This window comes from Apodemus sylvaticus, chromosome 5 (assembly GCF_947179515.1).
Source record: "Apodemus sylvaticus chromosome 5, mApoSyl1.1, whole genome shotgun sequence".
Lineage (NCBI taxonomy): Eukaryota > Metazoa > Chordata > Mammalia > Rodentia > Muridae > Apodemus > Apodemus sylvaticus.
In genome coordinates, this window is record NC_067476.1 from 60,473,473 (window position 1) to 60,495,247 (window position 21,775).

General features: G+C 38.0%; 1 protein-coding gene across 2 annotated transcripts in view; it reads right to left on the minus strand.

Annotated features, from left to right (window-relative positions):
* Pde1a (phosphodiesterase 1A) overlaps positions 1-18,114 on the minus strand; it is a 201,019-nt gene extending 182,905 nt beyond the window's left edge. For both annotated transcript variants that reach the window (XM_052182786.1, XM_052182787.1), the window contains exon 1: positions 17,566-18,114. In XM_052182786.1, the coding sequence (XP_052038746.1) occupies positions 17,566-17,618 (53 nt within the window). In that variant the 5' untranslated portion in view covers positions 17,619-18,114. The remainder of the gene's footprint in view (positions 1-17,565) is intronic.
* Positions 18,115-21,775: the final 3,661 nt, after the last annotated feature.

The following is a 21,775-nucleotide window of genomic DNA, read 5'->3' on the forward strand; positions in this document are numbered from 1 at the left end:
TGCCTTTGGAATTAATTTTTCATATATGAAAAAAATACTATAGGATTTGAAAAACCAGCTTGTAAATGCTCATACAGTGGTAGCTATCATGATTACTCCTTAGCAAAACTGAGATGTGTGTGCTTCTGTCTAATGTGGAATATATATTCACACACACACACACACAGACACACACACACACTTTAGTAGATACTACAGTTTTGAAAACTTATACTTCTGTTTATATTCATTAAGTTATGTATTAGAATTTTGATTACTTGGGCTGGACAGGTGGCTCAGCAGTTAAGAGCATTGGTTGCTCTTCCAATAGGACTTGGGTTCAATTCCCAGCACCCACAATAGCAGCTTACAACTGTCTGTAGCTTCTGTTACAAGGGATTCAACACTCTCACAGAGACATTCATGCAGCAAAACACCAAAGTGTATAATAACGTAAACAGAATAAATAAATAAATAAAATTATTTTTAAAAGATTTTGAAGTACTGTGAGGAGATTTGTTTGCTTCAATAGAACCTCACCTGCTACAACAGACACATCTGCTAATGATAATCTCCTATGGTACATGAGACTTCATCTGCTATAACAGACACATCTGCTAATCTTAATATCCTGCAATACATAGGACCTCACCTGCTACAACAGACACATCTGCTAATGTTAATATCCTATAATACACAGAACCCCACCTGCTACAACAGGCACATCTGCTAATTTATTATACTACAATACATTGGAACCTCACCTGCTACAACAGACACATTTACTACAAATTTTCGGTGTTTAACTTGAGCAGCTATGCTCCAAATTCTCATCAAACCTGGATAAATATTTTATTTTTCATTTACCTTTGTAGAAATTAATGTGTATTTCCTTGGAAATTATGTATACTCATTTTAAATCCTGAAGCTTGGTTGTTAGGTGATAGTCTAAGTTTTCATGTTCTAATCACCAACTAGCCATCAGTGATTAACCAATGTATTTAATGTCTTATAGTTGATTGGCATCTCATAAGATGTGTATATATGTAAACAGCTGTAAAAGTATAATATTTTGAAAGCAGACCAGGACAGAGTAATATTAAGTGACAAGGAAGGAAGAATGCAGGCTAAAGGGCCCATGAGTCGTGAGCATATAGAAAGAGGATTGAGAGCTCTATGGTTTTCTAGTTTCGACTCTTTTATAATCTTTTCTTTCTTTTATTTTTGTGGTGCATAAGTGAAAAGGTAAAACCTTAAGTAAACTCCATAGCCTCAGAGTGGCCATTCTGATGGTGCAGAAGTTCACTGAAGTGGAGAAAGTCTGGGACCAGGTAAACTTAGACTGCTCCTTAACCCAGCTGTGTGATGGCTGGTGAGCTCTCTACAGTTGGATGATGCTTTAAAAGAGAAGTGAGAAAGGTATGGGCACTTTTCTAACTTGATATCTTAATACGTCCACACTAAGGAGAAACAGCATATGTATTAAAGAGTAAACTTCTTGAGAAATATTCACAGAAATGTTCATTCTGTGAATGAAGAACAATTGCTGTTAAATTCCAAGAATTAGAAAAGTTTATTCTTGCTGAACGATTGAGAACACTCTCCTGCAGACAGTACAGAACTTGTACTTGAAGCATTCATAAAAGCAGAATGGTGCTGGCAGGAGACTGACAGAACTGGGTGGAAACAGACAAAGCAGAAGAAACAATGCAGGTCCCAGAGAGAATGAGTCATCAAGGATTACTTAGGAGTTAAAACAAAAGAAGCAGTGGTGATAATTAAGAGCCTTGCAAATTGCATTATTTCTAATTTTTCACTTGCTAGAAATGAAGGACATGCAAATTTCAGAAGTCAGGAATGATCTAGCTAGGACAAAGCATTAGATGTGAATCTGATAACTCAGGAAGCAAGGAACTATGGGACTGGAAATTAGAAGCCTAGTCTGAAAAACACTATCAAATTGTAGAGAAGCAGCTTAAAGACTGACGCCATCGGGCACAGAGAAGAGAGGAGAGAAATAAAAAATCCTTTAAGGGCAACATTGGAAGAATGTGATAATTGTTATGAAAGACGAGAAATAAAAAGGCATAAAAAAATGAAATTTCAGTGTCAAAAGGATTGACCATACAAGGCAATGTCTTAGCTTTCTTTGATAGCTCTCAACACAGAGATGTAAAGCAGCTAGCTGTTCCTCCTAAGCACTATGGCCCAACCAATAACCGGCTAGAATCCTCATACATTTACTCATATTTAGCATAAATAAAATTTGCTATCAATTATGGAAACTCTCATTATTGTATTTTGCCTCCATATCCTTTTTGAATTAACACCAGGATCAGGAAATTCCTGTTGTCCTGTGAGTGTGTATTCATACGCATGTGTGTGTGTGGATGGGAACTATCTCATGAGGGACCATCATATAAAGAGTTCCATAAGGGATGTGCAGATGTGCTTTGGAATTGATTCTTGTAGAGTCATTAGATGTAACATATTTGTACCATACAGTCATCCAGTGAATAAATATGTATATGATATATGAGATATAGTATAAAATGTATTATGAGTTGAGAAGTCTAAGTGTCAACAATCACTTCACAGAAATAATTGCTGAGATTATGAGATGTGTTTTTCTAGGGACTAAGAAGTTAATGAGAATAAACACAAGCACCAGACAGCCTACAATGTAAAGACTAATAAAAAGCACATTGAATTTTTAAATTGACACAGCCAACAACCTAAGGGAAAATCATTTTAGAAGACACGTTTCTATGTAACTCAGTAGGTTATGAAAATATCACCTAAGAATTCTATTCTCAGATGACTTGTGAATGTGTAAATCCATACTCAAAATGTCCCATTCACTAAAGGAAAACAGGGTTTCAAAGGTCACTTTCTGCTCAGATATAGATTCAATATACTAATGGAGGTACTGAATGCCTAGTAGTTAAGAGATATGAGCCTAACTCCTCCAAACAGAATGCTCATTTGCAAAATCAGTAGTGTATGAGGTATTTAGATATCTGAAAAAGAAGAAAAAGAAAAAAAGAAGCAGTTACTGGAAGAGTCAGTATCACAGTGTTCCCTGTATGTTTAAATCTGGGGACAAGGTAAGTGTAGACTAGTGCTGGTCACCAGACAAGAATAACATAGTATTCAAGGATAGCCAACAGAGCTCATAGGGAAAGGAGAATCAATGTGCCGGAAGCTGGGAAAAAAGGTGGAGCATAGGTGCTCACAACCAACCAATGGACTGAGATTAGGGTCCCCAGCAGAGGAGCCAGAGAAAGGACCCAAGGAGCTGAAGGGGTTTGCAGCCCCATAGGAGGATCAACAATATGAACCAACCAGTACCACAGAGCTTCCAGGAACTAAACCACCAACCAAAAAGTACACATGGAGGGACCTATAGCTCCAGCCCCATATGTAGCAGAAGATGGCCTTTTCAGACATCAGTGAGAGGAGAGACCCTTGGTCCTGAGAAGGCTGGATGCCCTAGTGTAGGGGAATGCCAGGACAGGGAAGCAGGAGTTGGTAGGTTGGTGAGCAGGGGGAGGGGGAATAGGATAGGGGGTTCACAGAGGGGAAACCAGGAAAGGAGATAACATTTAAAATGTAAATAAAGAAAATATCTAATAAAAAAAATCAAAGTTACGGTTTAAAAAGAAAGACATTATCCAGTTGTACATGGGGCCCAACACATTCAACCTCAGCAGCTTGGCTTCCAGTTTAGTTTGGTAGACACTGATAGAAAGAAACGAGGAGAGTTTGTCTGTCTGGTGCAGCAGAGAGGGCCTTCCTTAGAGACGCTTAGCTCCTGAATGTGGTCAGAAATGCTTTCCATGTTTTGAATTAGTAGCAGGTTTAATTGTTGTTAATGTATCATGGTTAAAGGAAGCACAATTGAACACCATTTCACCCTAGGAAAGGAATGCATTTTAAGACAATATGCCTTTACCACTCTGTAGTAGCAAATACAGTTTCAGTAAAGATTTCTAAATATGTGACCTTGGGGTGTGTGTGTGTGTGTGTGTGTGTGTTCAAGTTATATGTGTATGCATATGTGTGTCTGTGTGTGTGAACGTAGAGGCCAGAAACAAAGGTTGGGTCTTTTCATAATTTAATCCTTGGGATAAGATCTCTCATTAAAACTTAAGCTAATCATTTCAGCTTGGCAGGCCAGCCAGTGAGTTCCCAGAGTCTCATCCTTCCCTTCTTGATGAGGCTACAGGTATGCATGGCCACGTCCAGCACTTTATGGGGACAGTGGGGATTCAAACTCAGGTTCTCATGATTGCATGTCAACTGCTCTTACTGAGTCATCTCAATATCTGATTCTTCTTTTTATTTTCGATGTCTGATTCTTAACAGAGGAAAAAGGCCTTAAGAAGCATTCTACAGTTTGCTTAACACATTGTGAGAAATTTTCTCTTTAGAAAAAATTTTCTCTCTCCCCCTCCCCCTCCCATCCTTCTCCCCCTTCCCCTCTCACGTTACTTTTATTTTTTTATAGTCCAGTCATTGTCCCCTTCCCATCCACCCTCCCACAGCTCCTCATCCCATTCCTCCTTCCCCCTGTTCCCCCCTGTCTTCAACAGGATGTCCCTCCCCTCCCCGGGCCTCCCCACTCCCTGAGGCCTCAAGTCTCTTGAGGGTTAGGAGCCTGCTCCTACAGAGACCAGACCAGGCAGTCCCCTGTTGTAATATGTATATGGGCCTCGGACCAGTTCTGTATGCTGCCTGGTTGGTGGCTCAGCGTCTGAGAGATACCAAGGGTTTGGGTTAGTTGAAACTGCTGGTCTTCATATCAGGTCACCCTTCTCCTCAACTTCTTCCATACTTCCCCTAATTCAATCACAGGGATCCCTAACTTCAGTCCAAAGGTTAGGTATAAGTATCTGTGTCTGTCTCAGTCAGCCAGACATTCTCAGTCTGACATTTCAAGAAGTTTACAATACGATAAACTCTTTAAGACAAATAAACAAAAAGCGAAACAAAACAAACACAGAACAGACTGGCTTCTTCCAACCTGTAGTCATTTCCATTAAATGCAAGTCATAATGCAACAGAAAGCTGTGTTGCACATCCAGGAAGCCACACCCCCCAATATCTTCAGGGTCTCTTCTGCTGCTTGGGAGAGAAGGTTGTTTAGGTTATGATAGCAACAAATCTCTTGTGTTTAGGAACACTTTCTAAGCAACAGCCTGAACTTTATCTTTTTTTCCCCTCCTCCTTCTTCATCTGGAGACAGTACTCTGTGTCCTCTAGTTCCTAGTGGGTCTATCGTGTGTCCTGTAAAATCCACATTTGCAGTTATCACAGGAAATCACGAGACAGTGGCTTTTTGTTTGCCTCTTCATCTCTTCCAGAAAAGGCTTTCATGGAAATCAACTGTATTACATAATTCAGAAAGGCAAAGGGTTTGGTTTTGGTTTTGTTTTAACTCAACTGCTTTCTTTGGCTAGAAACAAAGAGGAAACGTATCTCAGTGAGGAATCACCTGTAAACACTATGGACTCAGAAATAAAGCCTGTAAGTGCAAACACATTTTTCTATTTGCTCCCAATGTCATTGTGCCTTCCTTTAGCTTCCTGTGATCCCCCTGGACTTTGGCTTCCTCACCTTGAAGCTGGAATCTTCACATTTCATGAAGATCGTTTGCAACAAATAATAAATCAGGCATATAGAATTTTAATTAAATATATTATATAGGAATCTACACAGTTTTAAGTTATTACTGCTCAAACAGAATTAACTACAGATTTCAAACTGTTTTTCAGTAAGTATGAATTTAAAGGTAATTCTTGGGGAAAAAAATCTTTTCAGGCTGAAATAAGAGAAAAGACTCAAGATCCAGGTGTGCAGTGACACCTGGGCGGGACAGTCCCCACGGAACGCCCCTCTGTTACCTCTCCATTTATCCTCAGCTGTTTCAATAATGTGTGTTGTTCACTGTTTCTCAATCTTTTCAAAATATTTCTTCTTCCCTTTTTTTTTTAAAAAAAAAACTTTCCCCATCATGGTTACATAATAAACAGTCACTATTCTCCAGCTAGGCCACGGTGTTTCTCTGAGATGAGAGGAAAAATATTAGTTGTGGAAACATCTCTTGGGGGGTCATACTATCTTCCAGATAATAAAAATAAGAAAACAATCAGTTAAAGAAGAAAAGCAAAAAGTGAGCAAGTTTCAGAAAATGGATCAGACATGTTCAGGAGAAATGGAGAGTTTCTTCCAAACGCCACTTTCTAAGGACATTAATGAGAACTATAATTGAATACATTTTGAGAACTATTAACCAAAAATAAAAATAAGGTCTTCTGCAAACCTTTTAAAAAGGGTATGGGTACATCAAGTAGCAGTAACAAATAGTGTTTTATTCCTAGTGGGTCAGGGCAGTGGTGTCCTAGGACAAAAGGACAAGACTTTCTGGAAATGCTGAGCTCAGGTTTCACATCCTATCAGTCAAGTGGCCACACACATCTGTAGAATGCATGCAGTCAACATTAGCTCTCCAGTCTGTTCCAAATTCTCAGCTGCTTGCCTTCACCCAGGGCTGGGCATACAGCGCTGGGTACCGGCCAGTCAGGAAGTCTCCCAGTTACAAAACCTTCTCCAACACTTTTCAGCCCCTGGGTGCCCTTTCCTCCTCCTCTTTGCCTATCAGAAACCTATTCTTTCTTCAAAGGATGACACTCTTAAGAGGGTCACCTTCCTTTTTGTCACTGCATTTCCCATGTACCTCTTTCAAGGGACAAAGTTATTAAAATTGACTACATAGAAGAAAAAAGTAGAGAGTTTAAGAAGACATTGATTCCTATGTCTTATCCAGAAATTTTTACTTCCAACATCCTCTAGGAAAATTAATATTAACAACTTGACAGGGTCTAGAATCACATAGGAAACAAGCACTGAGGATACTGATGAGTGATTATCTAGACTCTGTTAACTTCTGGCCATGCCAGAGGTATTATCTTGGTTAGTTTTATTGAGGTTGGAACACTGGTCCTGAAGGCTGTGCTACCATTTACGGGGCTTGAATTGTATTCATCGTTGTCTTCTTCCTGACTGTGGATGTGATTCCTGCAGGTGTCACGGGCTCTTGAAGCCAAAACTGCCTCTCCAGCAGGGACCATTCCTTGAATTGTGAGCCAAAATAACCAATTCTTCCCTTTCACCAGGAAATTTTTATCAAAGCAGCAGAAAAAGTAACTAAGTCATTTATACATTTGGATTTTTCTTTCTGAGTCTCCAGTGATTTCAAGATACCAGAGCCAACTCTGAAAACTATTATATTGGAGCTCCTACTAGCCTGTGTAGATCTACATTATAAAAATATATCTGAGAATTTTTTTTTAAGCTGAGAGGGCTTAATTGGTAGACAATTCAGTGAATGCATTTGTCACATAAACATCAGAGCCTGAACTGAGATCCCTGCAAGTCACACAGAAGAAGACTTGGTAAGTAGTTTAACCATCTCTGAACCCAGTACCTCCACAGAGTTGGGAGATAGAGACAGGGCAGGACTAGAAACTCAATGACAACCATCGCAGCATGTGTGCCTGAAGAGCAACAGAGAGTCTGTTCCCCCACGAGGTTATCAGTGTTGTCCTTTAACGTCTACATACTGGCTATGGCATCTTCACACTCACATTCAGATTCTCACATGAGTACCAACACACACACACACACACACATACATACACATGCACACGCGCACCTTTTAATTCGTCTGACAGGCTCACACGGTGAAACACACAGGACTCCTCCTGCCTTTGCATATTGGACATTAGAATTAGAGGTACATGTCACCAGCTCTGCTCAGACTTTTTTTTTTGAGCAAAGAGAAGAAAAACTGGCTTCTGTTTCCAATAATTTTTTGATGTTATTAAGCCCATTTTCAGATGTTCCTTTTCTAGAGTGTATTAATTCTATCATTCAAGGATACGAGCCCACATCAAGCCCTAAACTACCATGAACTTGGAGGGGGTTAGAAGCACATCAAAGCTTTCTATCCCTGGACTTGATGAACCTGAATCTATGAGGCTAATGCTGGAGGGCACTTTTGTTTCTCTTTTGTTTTGTAAGCTGAGATTCTGATGGTGGCAAAAACACATCTGTGTCTCAGATTCAAAAGAGAGGTTATTAAGTTTGTAGCTTTTACCAACACATTTGCTTTTTTGCTGTGATCCTTGGGACAGTTCAGAAACAGAAATCATTACCATAAGCCTATTACATAAAGAACATGTTCGAAAAAAATTACTAAACTTTAAGCCAAGAAAAATGCACATTATGAGCTACAAATCAAATGCATGTAAGAGAGCTGTGTGTCTGTTGAAGTTGCTGCTTCCAAAACTTACTTTTTAGGTCACTGAATTAGCAGAATTAGAATTGAATTGCCTAAAATTATATAATTAATTCTGCAACTTCAGTTAAAATAACTAATTTCCTCAGGTGTATTAGCAAGTCCCTTAATAAAGATCCATTTTCAAAAGGACCTGGGAAAACATGGGTTGTTGCTATCAGGATAATAACTACTGATTTAGGCAACTAGGTGAGACTACTTTAAACTTTAAACCTATTAAAAGGTTTTAACTAAGAATCTCAGGTATGCTGTCACCTGGGAGTCAGGTGCAACCCATCTGACCCATTACCCACCCATCACTGATCAGGACCTCACTGCTCTGTTAATAATTTTTCCTGTCCTCAGGAATCACTAAGGCAACTTTATAGCCTGGAAGATTAGATGATCTATTATCTCTTCGGTGAATGAATAAACTATAGGTGGATTAAGGAAAAGAATTATCAGAGAAACATAAGCACTTTCAGAAAAAGCATACTTCACTAGTTCACCCAATTCTGTGCACACTCTTGTGTGGACTGTCTGTTGGCATCATGGCCTTCCTGAGCTTGTTAAGTGACTTCTTGATCTTCCCAATGAGCAATGACAACATGACTCAGTAAGATTCATTTGGAGCCTACAGAAAAGAAATGTTCCCATTCCTGCACCTTACAATGATGGTGAAAATTTGCCCAGGCTATTCCATAGAGAGATGTTAAAGATTAAATGTAAGAAAGCTAAATCATGTAACCCAGGGCCCTTATATCAGTCACCATGAGCAAATACTCCATTTGACCACAAGTATACAAGAAAGCCCCCACTGAGTTCAAGTCCAGCCTTGTAAAGATCAGTGGGACCCTTCTCTCCTGTACCTTACCTCTACACCAAGATAAGAGTCATCTTAAGCATTATATTTTGGGAATATTTGCAAACAGTAATAGCTGATACCATCATCTTCAGTTATTGATTGACCTGGGTCCTCTCTCCAGACCCCATTCAGTGATGTTACTTTATAATTTATATTACTCTCTGTGTATGAGTGATTTGACTCTGCATATGCACAGGCACTACATACATGCAGTACCCAAGGAGTCAAGGAGTGTGTCAGGTCCTCTGGAACTGGAATTATGAATGGCCATGAACCACCATGTGGGTGCTGAGAACCAAACACTGGTCTTCTGCAAGAGTAGCAAAAGATCTTACACAATGAGCCATCTTTCTAGCCCCTCTTTAAGTGTTTTTAAAAACAAGAAAGCAAATGTCTTGTTATTGATCACCACAAGTACTAATTTACTTAGTTGAAAGACGGTGCTGAATGCATTGTTTTTAAATTTGAAGCTTTGGGGAAGCACTTTCTTATGATTCATGTTCTCCTAAAAGTTATGAGAAATATTACAATTGACTCAATTTTGATTCTAGCCTTAGGAATCTTATATTTTTTTATGTTTTTAGGAAAGTCAATCTCTTGTTTATGAAATTAGGATAGAACTTGAGGGGAAATGTGTAAAAAGGATGCAGATGAAAATGTCACAAGATCTTATGGCTACAGCCAGAATCAGTTCAACCAAATAACAAGTGCTGGACTGTGGTCCTAGAAATCAGCAAGACACCTTTGGTTTATTGGGTACCATGGAAACCTCCCTGTCGGAGGAAACATAAGCATTTGGTATCTTCACTGAAGATCTCTGATAAGCAAATGCTCCCAGATTTTCACATACGCCTACTTTTATCCAAGCTTTATGATGTATCTTAAAAGTGAGTTGACTTCGTAAGACTTTCTCAATTGAAACCCATAAAATTGACACTGTCCTGTGTTAATGACAGACACAGCTTTACTCTTTCATTATTGTGGATTTGTAATCAATTTGTTCCAAACTCTTTGATCTTCAAAATAGTCAAATTCAATTCTATTTTTTAAAGCTGAAGTAATTTCATGCTAAAGCTCATAATTCTCTATGCCTATATACAGATGATCAAGAAATATATGACTAGTAAATATGTATTTAAAATTTATTCTAGGACTGAGTTGATGGCTCAGTGAACATGAGAAGCCATGTTCAAATCCTTAGTTTGGTAAAATGTCAGCGGTGACAGCTCACGCTTGTAAGCCCAGCACTAGGGTGCTGAGGCAGACAGAACCTTGGGTTCACTATCCAGTCAGCCTCTGCAAAACAAGAAGCTCAGGCCTCACACAATAAAGTGGAGAGTCTATAATAAACAAACAAACAAACAAATAAATAGTCAACAAATGGTCTTTACATCTGCACCAAGAACAAGCATACCTACACACACATAAACTCTCTCTCTCTCTCTCTCTCTCTCTCTCTCTCTCTCAAAACACACACACACAGAGACAAGCATACCTTTGTACACATGTGTACATAAACAAGCACACATACACCTACACACACACACACATACACACACATACACGCGCGCGCGCGTGCACACACACACACACACACACACACACACACACACGCACACAAACACATGCACACACACCTTTTCTAACAATACCATCGTAAGATACCAGTCTGGAGTCACAAAAACACTAGAAATGGACACCAATCCATCTAAGAAATCAAGTCTCTTCATAAGAAAAAGTAAGGCTCTGGGAGGGCAGGAGCAGAAAGTGCAAAGATAACCCACAGAGAAGAGCGAGTTGTTCCTTCTGATACACTCACTGGGCTGCTCTCCACTTCCAGCAGCTCCAGTTCAGGAAATGTTGGATTTTCCTCAATTAGAGCTCATGTCCAAGTAGCCGTAATCAAAATCATAAATAAACTGAAGCTTTCCCATGAGAACAAACTGTCAAAACTATGTTATGTCCAGGCACAGAACTGAAGAGGCTTGGTTTATAAATACTGCAGACATCTTTAAAGTTATCCCCTGTCTACAGACCCATGGGTCATCTTTTAACAAGCATCCATGGGTATGACTTTCTGCTCCTGATTTTTACTTAAACAAAATCCACAGAATGCTAATTACTCAAAATGTAAGAATTTCCAGATGATGTGAGACCATTAAATAGATTATTCTACGGGCATAATCTTGATTTTCCTCATTTCAAACATTCCAGATCTTTGAAAAGCCATTTCTAAATCATACCAAACTCCCAAAATAACCTCAAGCATCAGCAAGCTGTCTAGCCTGTGAAACAAGATGTGTACCGCTGAGTGGGAGACACTTTCCCATGCTTCAGTCTGCTCCTGGATCTTGGCTCTGTAGATTAAGTCATTCACTTCAAACGCCATTCCTATCGCAAAGTTGTCTAGAGTACTGCATGCGTATAACTTCCCAGCAGAGTATTGGATGATAGCTAGTTCTTAGTATTAATACTAAGGCCTCTGATGAAAACAACAACAGCAAGTTAAAATACATAATAAACTACAGTTTATCAATAGATAATGACCACTTAGTATGACTAGGAAAATAAAAAGGTTCACTAATGTTCAATTATTTTTAATGATAACCATTACTTGTTTTGAATTCAAATAAGCTTGTTTTGCTTTGGCCCTTGCAATTTATGTTAAAGATCAATTTGTATCAATTCCTTGTCCTCTAAATACAATGACCTTTAGCTATCAGCCATAAAACCCTTGACCAGCACAAGAAGAAGATTAATTTTTAGTAAATATATCAATTTTAGAATAGATTTGCTTGGTTAAGTAGCATCATGCTCTATAGCAGTAGTTCCTAATGCTGTGACCCTTTAATACAGCTCTCAATGTTGTGGTGACCCTCCCCCACAATGTAAAATTATTTCTTTGCTAGTTCATAGCTGTATTTCCTACTGTTGTGAATCATAATGTAAATATGTAATATGCATGATGGTCTTCGGTGACCCCTGTGAAAGGGTCGTTCATCCCCCCCAGACAGGGGTCAAAACCCACAGGTTTAGAACCACTGTTCTTCAGTGTCCTCAACCTTACATTCATCATTTATTTCCTTGGTGCTGGGCAGATTTCTCGGGATGTAAAGTGCTTGCTGCACAAGTGGGAAGATCTGATTTTGGACCACCAGAACCCAAATGAAAGCCAGTGTGTTGGCATATGCCTGTAACTCCAGTACTGGTGGGAGGAGACAGATAGACCACAAGGGTTCACTGGCCACCAAGTCTGGCTAAAATGGTGAACTCTAGGGTCAATGAGACATTCTGTCTCAAAATATAAGGTAGAAATCTTTAGAAAAAGTCAACCTCTGGCCTCCACATATATACCAAGCTTGCCCAGGCAATCACACTCACACACACACACACACACACACACACACACACACACACACATCTCTGTTTTGTAATATTTTGTACTTTAAAAGCAAAAAGTAAAAATCTAAATGGAAAAGAAAAGTTATTTTATTTATCACCTACATCAAAAAACAGCATATACATTTTTGAAAACTTTAAAGCTAACTTTCTAGTGACTGTCTCCCTTGCCAGTTCACATACTGACTTTCTCTATTTCTCCTGCGTTCTCTGTTTTTGAGATAGGGTATCATGTTGTCAGTATGCCTGGATCTTTCTTTTATTACTAAACAAATTTATAAACTTATCTTGTAGGCAAAAATGAAAAATGTATTTACAAATTCAGAATGATATTGTGTTTATGTTATAATTTATATGTGATTCACGTAGAGTCGTATCCTATAAAATCATTGTGGATAAAAGGATATTTAATATATTATATAATTTTATCAGTTAATATTAATATTTAGTTTTTTCTGTGTGACTTCCTATACTCTGATGAGATTGTACAATGTATTTTCTCAAAATTATATATTTCTGTAGTAAGGAAAGAAGATCAAAAGACATTCCAATTAAATGATAGCAAGTACTTAAATATTTATAAAACAAAAACAACCAATAATGAATCATAATTCCTTTAAATATTCAAGGGAGTTGATTTTATGATTTACACTATTTGTTCAAGTTAGTTTTAGTCATAACAATAGCTCTGCAGGAAATGCAGCTATCTTAAATATCAGAATAACCGAGTTTTACCTGGACGCCTTGACAAGAAAAAAATCTGATGTAGTCAGGTGCCCCTCCTCTATGTGAAAGATGAGGTCCTACTTAAGTGTGGGCTTCCATAGCGTTGATACACTAAGGTAAACCATGGGAATAAACAACAATGATTATAATAAAAAATATTTTTCATATTAAATATATGGTATATATTTCAACAAGATATGTAACTTATTTTATAATATTATTTTCTTAAATCATAAGCCCCAGAAGTTACCCAGTAGTCCAACGAGCAGAATTAAGATCTTTTTATAGTTTTCTTCATTCCATCCTATTGCATTCGACATTTCTATGTGAACGGAACATGTGTGCCAAAAACACACTCAGAATTCCACTTCTAACAGATACTTGTAAAAATAAAACTTTTGAGAACACATAAAGAGAAGAAACAGAGTGTTCTACGGGCTGGGAGGCTGGGAAGATCTGAACCCGATTTGCTTTAGTCTGTGGCCCTGGCAGCTCCGCCCTTTAGTGTCTCAGATCCCAGATGAATAGAGCAGTTCTCATTGCTAGGGTTGATGAAGAACTATTTGTGTAATTTGATTTTGTTTATGACTTTTTAAAATGGTACTCCTAATGGAAAATCCCCACAAAAAAATAACTTACCCAATTTGGAACCCTGAAAGAGGTTCAAAGGTTGTTGCTTACAAACAACACAAGCATTTAACCTGCAAGAATCCTTACAATTCACATTAACTATCCACTTTTATGAATTACAATGGGAAAACTTCACATGCAATAAAATTTAATGGGAAAATGTGTGGCGTGAACCAGGGGATGATCTCAGGGCAGAAGCTCACACTTAACCTCTGCATAACAAAGACATTCAAAGAAGTAGTTTCACAGTTTTTAAGGTTGAAGCTTCTTAGGGGAAAGTTTTCTTGGTATCAAGCTTACAAAACAATATAAATTTGATAATACAGAATTGTTTTCAGCAATTATTTTGTTGAAGTTGCACATGGGTCTTTCATGTGATTGTGCTAAATTCTGTAGTATAAAAATATAAATTGGTGACTTTCAATAAGATGAAAAACGAGGAAGAGATAGAAACGTCAGTCATTAGACCCCACAGAAAATTCCCTTTGCTGATCCAGAAAGAGAACTTTAAAGGCCTACAGTCATGTGTGCCTAGGTCTCACTCCTTAATGGTTGATTTGCACCTTGGATTTTAATGATCCATGTAACTTTCTTTTGTAAATACTGAGAGGCAGAAACTTGTGTTGTAGACTGGGAGCACACGAATATCTGTTTTGTGATGTTATTTCCTTCCTTAAAAATTATATCTTATTTCCTCTAGAAGTAAAGATTTGTCTTTTCTCTGCATAAGTTTAAGTTATAAGGACACCTCAAGAACCATGCTGTATGTTTAAGAAACAAGATTTTCAAATGCTCAGGACTGATCCCAAAGATCTGCACACTATTCATAAACAAGATTATACACACTCCTGCCATGGCCATCAGAGAAGTTTTGTTTTTGTTCTTTGGCTCACATAGTGTGGAGATGTGTGTAAGTATATATTATCATTCCAAGGATGACCTTTATAAGAACAATTTGTACATTCTTAGAAACAGGATCTAAGTTATGTCAGACTCTTCTTAATCCAGCCATGGGATGTGAGAATGTACTATGCATTATTCCAAAATCTTTTTTTTCTTATTTAATAAATGGTTTTTACTTTCTTAAATCTACAGTAATTATGCTGATATAAAAATTGACTTTAATTCTGTCTCAAAAAAAGGGAATTTAAAAGAAATTTTGCATCTTTTCTCTAAGATCACTTAAGATCACCTCTTGTACTCGCAATCTGTCTTATAATACTTCCTCCTGTTGTGTGCTCCCATTTGAGTGTTATGCTCACACACATACATGATAATATCTCTAATGGACTCAAAGTCTGCCAGCGAAGTACAGGTCAGTTGGATTAGAACCACAAGATGTTTAGGAGAAGCCATCCTACATAAAGAAATTTGAAATTTCAGAATGAAAGTTCCAAACCTTACCTGTCTTGCTAAACCTAAAATGAATTATTTATAAGCAGCTAAGATATCACATTCTTGAAACTCCTGTTAAATGTATGTGGCCCTACTGGCACACATGAAACAGATTTCCTTACCAAGTGTACTAATATCAGGAGCAAGGCCCTCAAGGAGTGCAGAAACAGGCAGAAATACACCCAGTAAGAGATAACTGGAACAGGTCTCTAAGAAGAAAAGCTAGGCCTGAAAAAAAGATGTTCCAATGTGAGACTCGGAATATATACGATGTCTAAGGGACAAGGCACCCAGAGGAGAGCTGTAAGATAGGGCAATTCACTGAAGACTAGAGTTTGCCCCAACTGCCAGCTTGCCTAAAACTACAAAGAGCTATGAGGAAGCCGGTGCCCAGATGCTCTAAGGAAGTATGGCCGACTACACTAAACTGTCGTGTTCTGCCCTCACCTCTTCACCATGCATAGTAACAGCAATGCCAGCGCCCACGTGCCTGTCGATCTCACCCTACATCTAACCTTGATCCCTTTCCTACACTTGCTGGAAACAACTGCCTGAGTGAAAGTACGACCTCTTGGTAGTAATCAAAAAGACTCACCCAGATCACCAGGAGCACACCATGTTTTATTCTAATTATTAAGGCACCAAAAACAAAATCTTACTTTTCACAAAGAGCCAGTTCTTTGTATTTAAATACTACAACTATAGATAGGGTAATGTCTACCTGCAAATAGCACCTGAGCATATAACTTAGGAGGAGTATAGACAATTTGGCACAAGACCCTCTGTCTCTATCCCCCAAACTTCCACACAGGATTAACACACCCAGAAAAGGTGGCCAGGTGGGTCTGCCTCTGTCCAACACACCTTGCCTTCTGAACAAAAAGTAGATTCCAGTTTGAGCAGTTCCTGTAACTACCATGAACTTGAGAGAAGATAGAGAATAATGTATTAATATATCATTGTATAAATTATTTAATTATATGGTGTTGGAAGACTGCTGAGGTGAATATGCATTTTGAGGATAATTTTGGATTTTTGAAGTTATAATTATAGCTGTTGCTTTGCAGTATTTACAGGTAGATATTTAAGTATATATAAATTATGCCTAAGTCCATATTGGAAATAAGTATAATTTACCTTCAAAATGTTTGAAAACAGATTTATATTGTAACCGTGTCATACGTTACCAAGGAACTCAATTTCTATTAATGAGACTGTAAAAAAATTTTACTTAGCACATAAAATGCATAGGCTTTATGTAATTTTACTCTTTAAGATCTACCTGTATTCAGGATGAAGTAATAATAAGGCCTGTTCTATAGATTTCTATTATTCTGGATTTATAGATCAACAACTAGTGGCTAAAACTTCAAGGTAGCATCTACTGTTATTAACATTCACTATTTTTTGTATCCTTCCAATATTTTCAGAGAAAATAATAAAAAGTTGACAATTAAGTCCTTTGTCTTAAGAAAAAGAAATTATGTGTTCATTTTCTACCTACTTAAAAACTATTCATTCTCAAAGTATGTAAGAGATAACTAAGCAATCAAGCTAAAAATAGTTAGATATCAGCGCTGCCCCAGAGAATAAGCATTCACACACACACACACACACACACACACACACACACACACACACACCAAATTAACCTTAGCTGAGTTTATTATACTATGCCCATATTTTCCTGGTTACACATTCTATATACTACAGTCCTCCTCTTTGACCTATTCCTGTCTAACTGCTTGCCTAATATTCCCAAAGGATCTAGAAAATGTACACTCTAGCCCAGTAGCTATCAAATTCAAATTTATCTCAGAGCACATTACTTCAGAAAGACATAGCATTTACAGCACAGAAACCCTGCCCTTGAGTGTAATCAGTTCAAAGAACCAAGCACAATATTTTCCAATTAGTAGAGTGTGCAGCGGCACTAAGCGACAGGGAGAGATTGCACAAGGTTTCAAAAGTTTTTCCAGTGCTATGTCACTCATGTGCTTGAACAGCTAAAATGTTTTTAAAGCATATTTTGAAGAATTGATAAGCGTTTATGTACCGAGCTTCAGGGAGTAGAAAATAAAAGGATTTCTTCAGTGTGCGTGAAGTTAAACTCCAGGCACCCTTTGCTGCTTTGCTGTTTTTCAGCGCCACATTCCTCGGGTTGAAGATGAAGGAGAGAGACCATTGTGGCTGACAGCCCCGGAGCCACCTGGGATGCAACAGGACTTACCGAAAGATGGGTCTTTGGAGATGTTTCTTCCTGATTGTGACATACTCATCCATTTAAAGATGAAGGTTTGACTTCTTCCTGGAAAGCACTCCAGAAATCCGGGGAAGGAATGTGGAAGCTATTGTGCTGCAAGGATCCCAGAAGGAAAAAGTAGTTTCCTCTTTCTCTTTTTGGGTGCTGGGAGAAAACTTCCCTGTTCTCTGCCAGCTGGGCAGTGTGTCCATAGAGGCCACATAAGACAGGCACGTTTGGGGCACTCCCCCACAGAGTAGGGTGTGCAAAACCCACCAAGAGTCACGTTGATACAGGCAAGGGAAACACACAGGACCCTCAGAAACAGAACAAAACAAACAGAAACCTTCCTACCCCAAGCGACACCCAGGTAGGAGCTCCCCCTAAGTTATTGCAGCCATGAGAGCTCTCCTTCCATATACTGGTCAAGCCGGCAAGGCTAAGTCCCTCCCTGTCTTTAAAACAGCCCGTTCTGAGGCTCAACTTTTTTTCTTCAAAATAAAAGTTGTACAGCTGGCTAAGCAGTCCCAAGTGAGTGCCTTCTACAAGCCGGTCCTGTTAAAATAAGAACTGTGTATGAAATACTGAAGAACGATGGGGGCTGAAGTTGCACAGCTGGCTTTCCTTCAAGAGATTATAATTATTTTACAATGTTGCTTTAGTACACACTGGTTGAAGTGTGGAGACGGGAGACATCGTTCTAGACACTCACAGCCTAACAATCTACACCCAGGCAGAGGTCGAGGATGCCATTTCAACTGATAGAAGTCCTTGTGTGTTGGCCAGAGCCCAGAAGTTAGCAAAACAAGCATTGCTCAAGTGTATTAGTGAAAATGTAATAGACGCTTCTGTCCTGAAATTCAGCTTTACGGCTATAAAAACAACACTGCCAAAGAGAGAACAAGACACAAACACATGTACACACAAATAAACACACAGATAAATAAATAAATAAACCCAAATAGTCTGAGGTCATGATATTTTATAGTATGTGGGATTTTAATTGTATAACAATAAGAGAGAAGACAAACAAGTAGAATAGAAAATTAGGAACAAATTTGTGAGCATTACTTCATTAGAACCCGAGTTGCTCACTTGGGCAGTAGCCCAAGTCACAAAGAGCAAAAATCCTAGTTCTTCAAGGTAAGTTATTTTGAAGACTTTCTTGAATTGTTATTTAAGCTCCTCGTGGCCCAGGACGAAGTCATTAAATTCCCAGACCAAGGTTTAGTATGTAATTAAATGAGCCATCTAAGAGCATGATTAAAATGTTTTAAAAGTGCATTCCATAAAGGGAAAGGTAGGGAGTAGACATGGTTTTGGTTGAATGATCCACAAAAAACTGAATCTAAGGTCTCAAAGGTAGGGAACTATTTGCAGTTGTTTGCAAACACTTCAGAGAAACAAGAGCACATTTTTCTTTCTGTCACCAAAAGAAGAGGAGACTTATAAGAACTTCTGATTTTATCAAGAAGTTCTAATCCATACCGAGAAGGAAAAACCAGGCTGAAAGAGCATTGGCTCAAAGATAAAAGAAATGTGTACAGTCAGCCCCTGCCTTGTAGTGACTCTGGGGCAAATGTCTTGCCTGTCTGGACTCCAGTGTCATTGCTTATAAAATGAAGTTATAATGTTAATTGAATTCTGTAGTTTCTCTTGAGATTTTGTGCTTATTTTCTTCCCGCAAACAAACTGTCATAGAAATTATGATGACATATACAACTCTATATAAAAAGATAATTTTATATTTATAATATATTTGTGCACATATATTTATAGAAAATCATCAAAATCAGTGTGTCCATCCTGGGCAAAAGCATGCAATCACGAACTCACATGACTTCTTACATATCAATAAATGAAGTATGGAGACCATTCAAACTCAAACCCACAGGCAGACCTCTTCAATGCATGCTCTATTATAACCATATGTCTTGGCTTTCTTTGTCACATAGGAAAGTACATAAATAATAAGAACACATTTTTGACAATTTGCTAGAGGGACTTTTGCATTTATAGTGACATTCTGTCTCTACAGTAATGGTTTGTACTATTACATCTCTTAAGTCCGTCTGTTTCCAATAGAAATGAGTTGTGTGTGAAATCTCAGCAGTAAAGAGAACTTACGTCTCTTCCAGGGGACTTATGTTTGTTTACAAGTACCCACAGACATCCTGGAGCTCCAAGTTCTGATAAACTAGTGCCCTAGTGTGACATTGACAGGCACACACTAGCACATACATATATGTACCCATGTATGCATGTGTGCCACCCACCCACAAATAGAAAATAAACCTTTTAGTATAATATGAGATGATTTTTTTCCATGACCAAAATGAAAACAACTCAACACAGTGGCAGTTAACATTAAGCGGATTCCTTCTAAATCCAAATTATTGTTTACCTCAGACTCAAGACTCTGCTATCAGCTGAATGAAGGTTGTTCACAGTGATCATAGAAAAGCCAATGGTATTCAATTTACATTTGTTTTAAATTTAAATGATTAAAGGATTCAGTATTGACTAACATTTATGTTAAGCACATCATTTGAGCCCAATATTCAAGAAAGCAATGAGAATATGCCTGTAAACTAAACATTTTCTTAAAACAAAGAAGAATGCTATTTTTATTTATACATTGTGTGTGTGTGTGTGTGTGTGTGTGTGTGTGTGTCTGTACACATTCATGGCCAGGAACATGTATGGAAGTCAGAGAATAAATTGCAGTAATTCTCTGCTCCTACCATATATGTCTTGGAGACTGAACTCAGGTCATCAAGCTAGGCAGCAAACATCTCTACAGGCTGAATCATCTCAATGGGTCCCAAAGCATACAATTTAATTTATTCTTTTCAGAGAGTATTTAAATTTGATTTGGGGAAAAGAAGCTGCCTTTTCTACATTGAATTTTAATGTAGCATCCAAGAAGATGAAAAACACTCATTGTTGATTAAATTAGAAAAATATATCACTTTTATTAACACAACCATCTACACAAAATAGTAAAAGCTATGGTTCAAATAACAAGGTCAAATCTCTTATAAAATAGACTGAATATAATTTAAGATTTTTTAATAGGGCCAAGGTCAGAAATAATATTTGTTTTTCCTAACGCGATAAATTAAATACATCTTGTTTGGCTTAGCATATTAAACTATATGTTCACACATATACATGTATACAGACATAGGTACACACTACATATCTTTATACATGCTTATGTATATAGGCACACTTTTCATATATGTGTGCATACAGATGCATACTAATGCATGCACCCAACTAGAGTCAGCACTATTAGAGTTAGTCATAGTCGGTGATCAGGGAGGATGTGTGGAAACACTTGGCTGAAACATCTGTCTTAACTATTGTGCTTATTTAAACACATGGATCCATCTTTGGGATACTTCTAGTCAAAAGCACCCTGAGAGCATCATGGTGATGTCTCTTAATCACTATGGAAACCAGGAAAAAAGTTTGCTCTCTGTCTGGGATGCTGAAGTCCCAGACATGCAATGTTAGAAGGTCACTGGATACTGGGCTACCCAAAATAATGGAAAATGAATTTATCTGCAAATGGTCACTTTATCTGCATTAAGTGTCAGTTCATGTCAGTCTTGGAAGAAGTGTGTGCTGTAATTGCTTCAGACAGATTTTAATTAAACATAGTATCACAAGTTACATAATTTAGAAAGTGTTAAGTAACAAATGGAAAGAAAGGATCAAATGACAATTTAGCTTGTGTTAATGTACTCATATGTCTGCTTAAAGAACTCTGCATCTTTAATTTTTGTTAACCCACTTTCCACCAAGGTTAAAGGTATGAGCACTTAAGTTAGTTCCAACCTTTCATTTTGCTTGATAATATCAAACATGAAGAGAGATGCACAGTGTTACTCCCCTGGAAAATCACCTAGATCTTAAACAAAACCCTAAAACAGAAAAGGAAAATAGGAATTATGTGCTAGTGCTAGCATAGCTTTTACTTGTCATATCTACAAACTTTGCAGCAGTCATTGGGACCATCCCATGGTCAACTATGTCATGAGAGAAATGGTTGAGGGCCACTTCTCCCTGATGCACTAGCCTGGTCACTACCCCTTCACTATTGAGTAGAACTCACCTCAAGGAATGAGGGGACTCATCGACAAAGAACACAAATATGACCCAGGCTTTCCAGATAGATTGCTACAGCTTC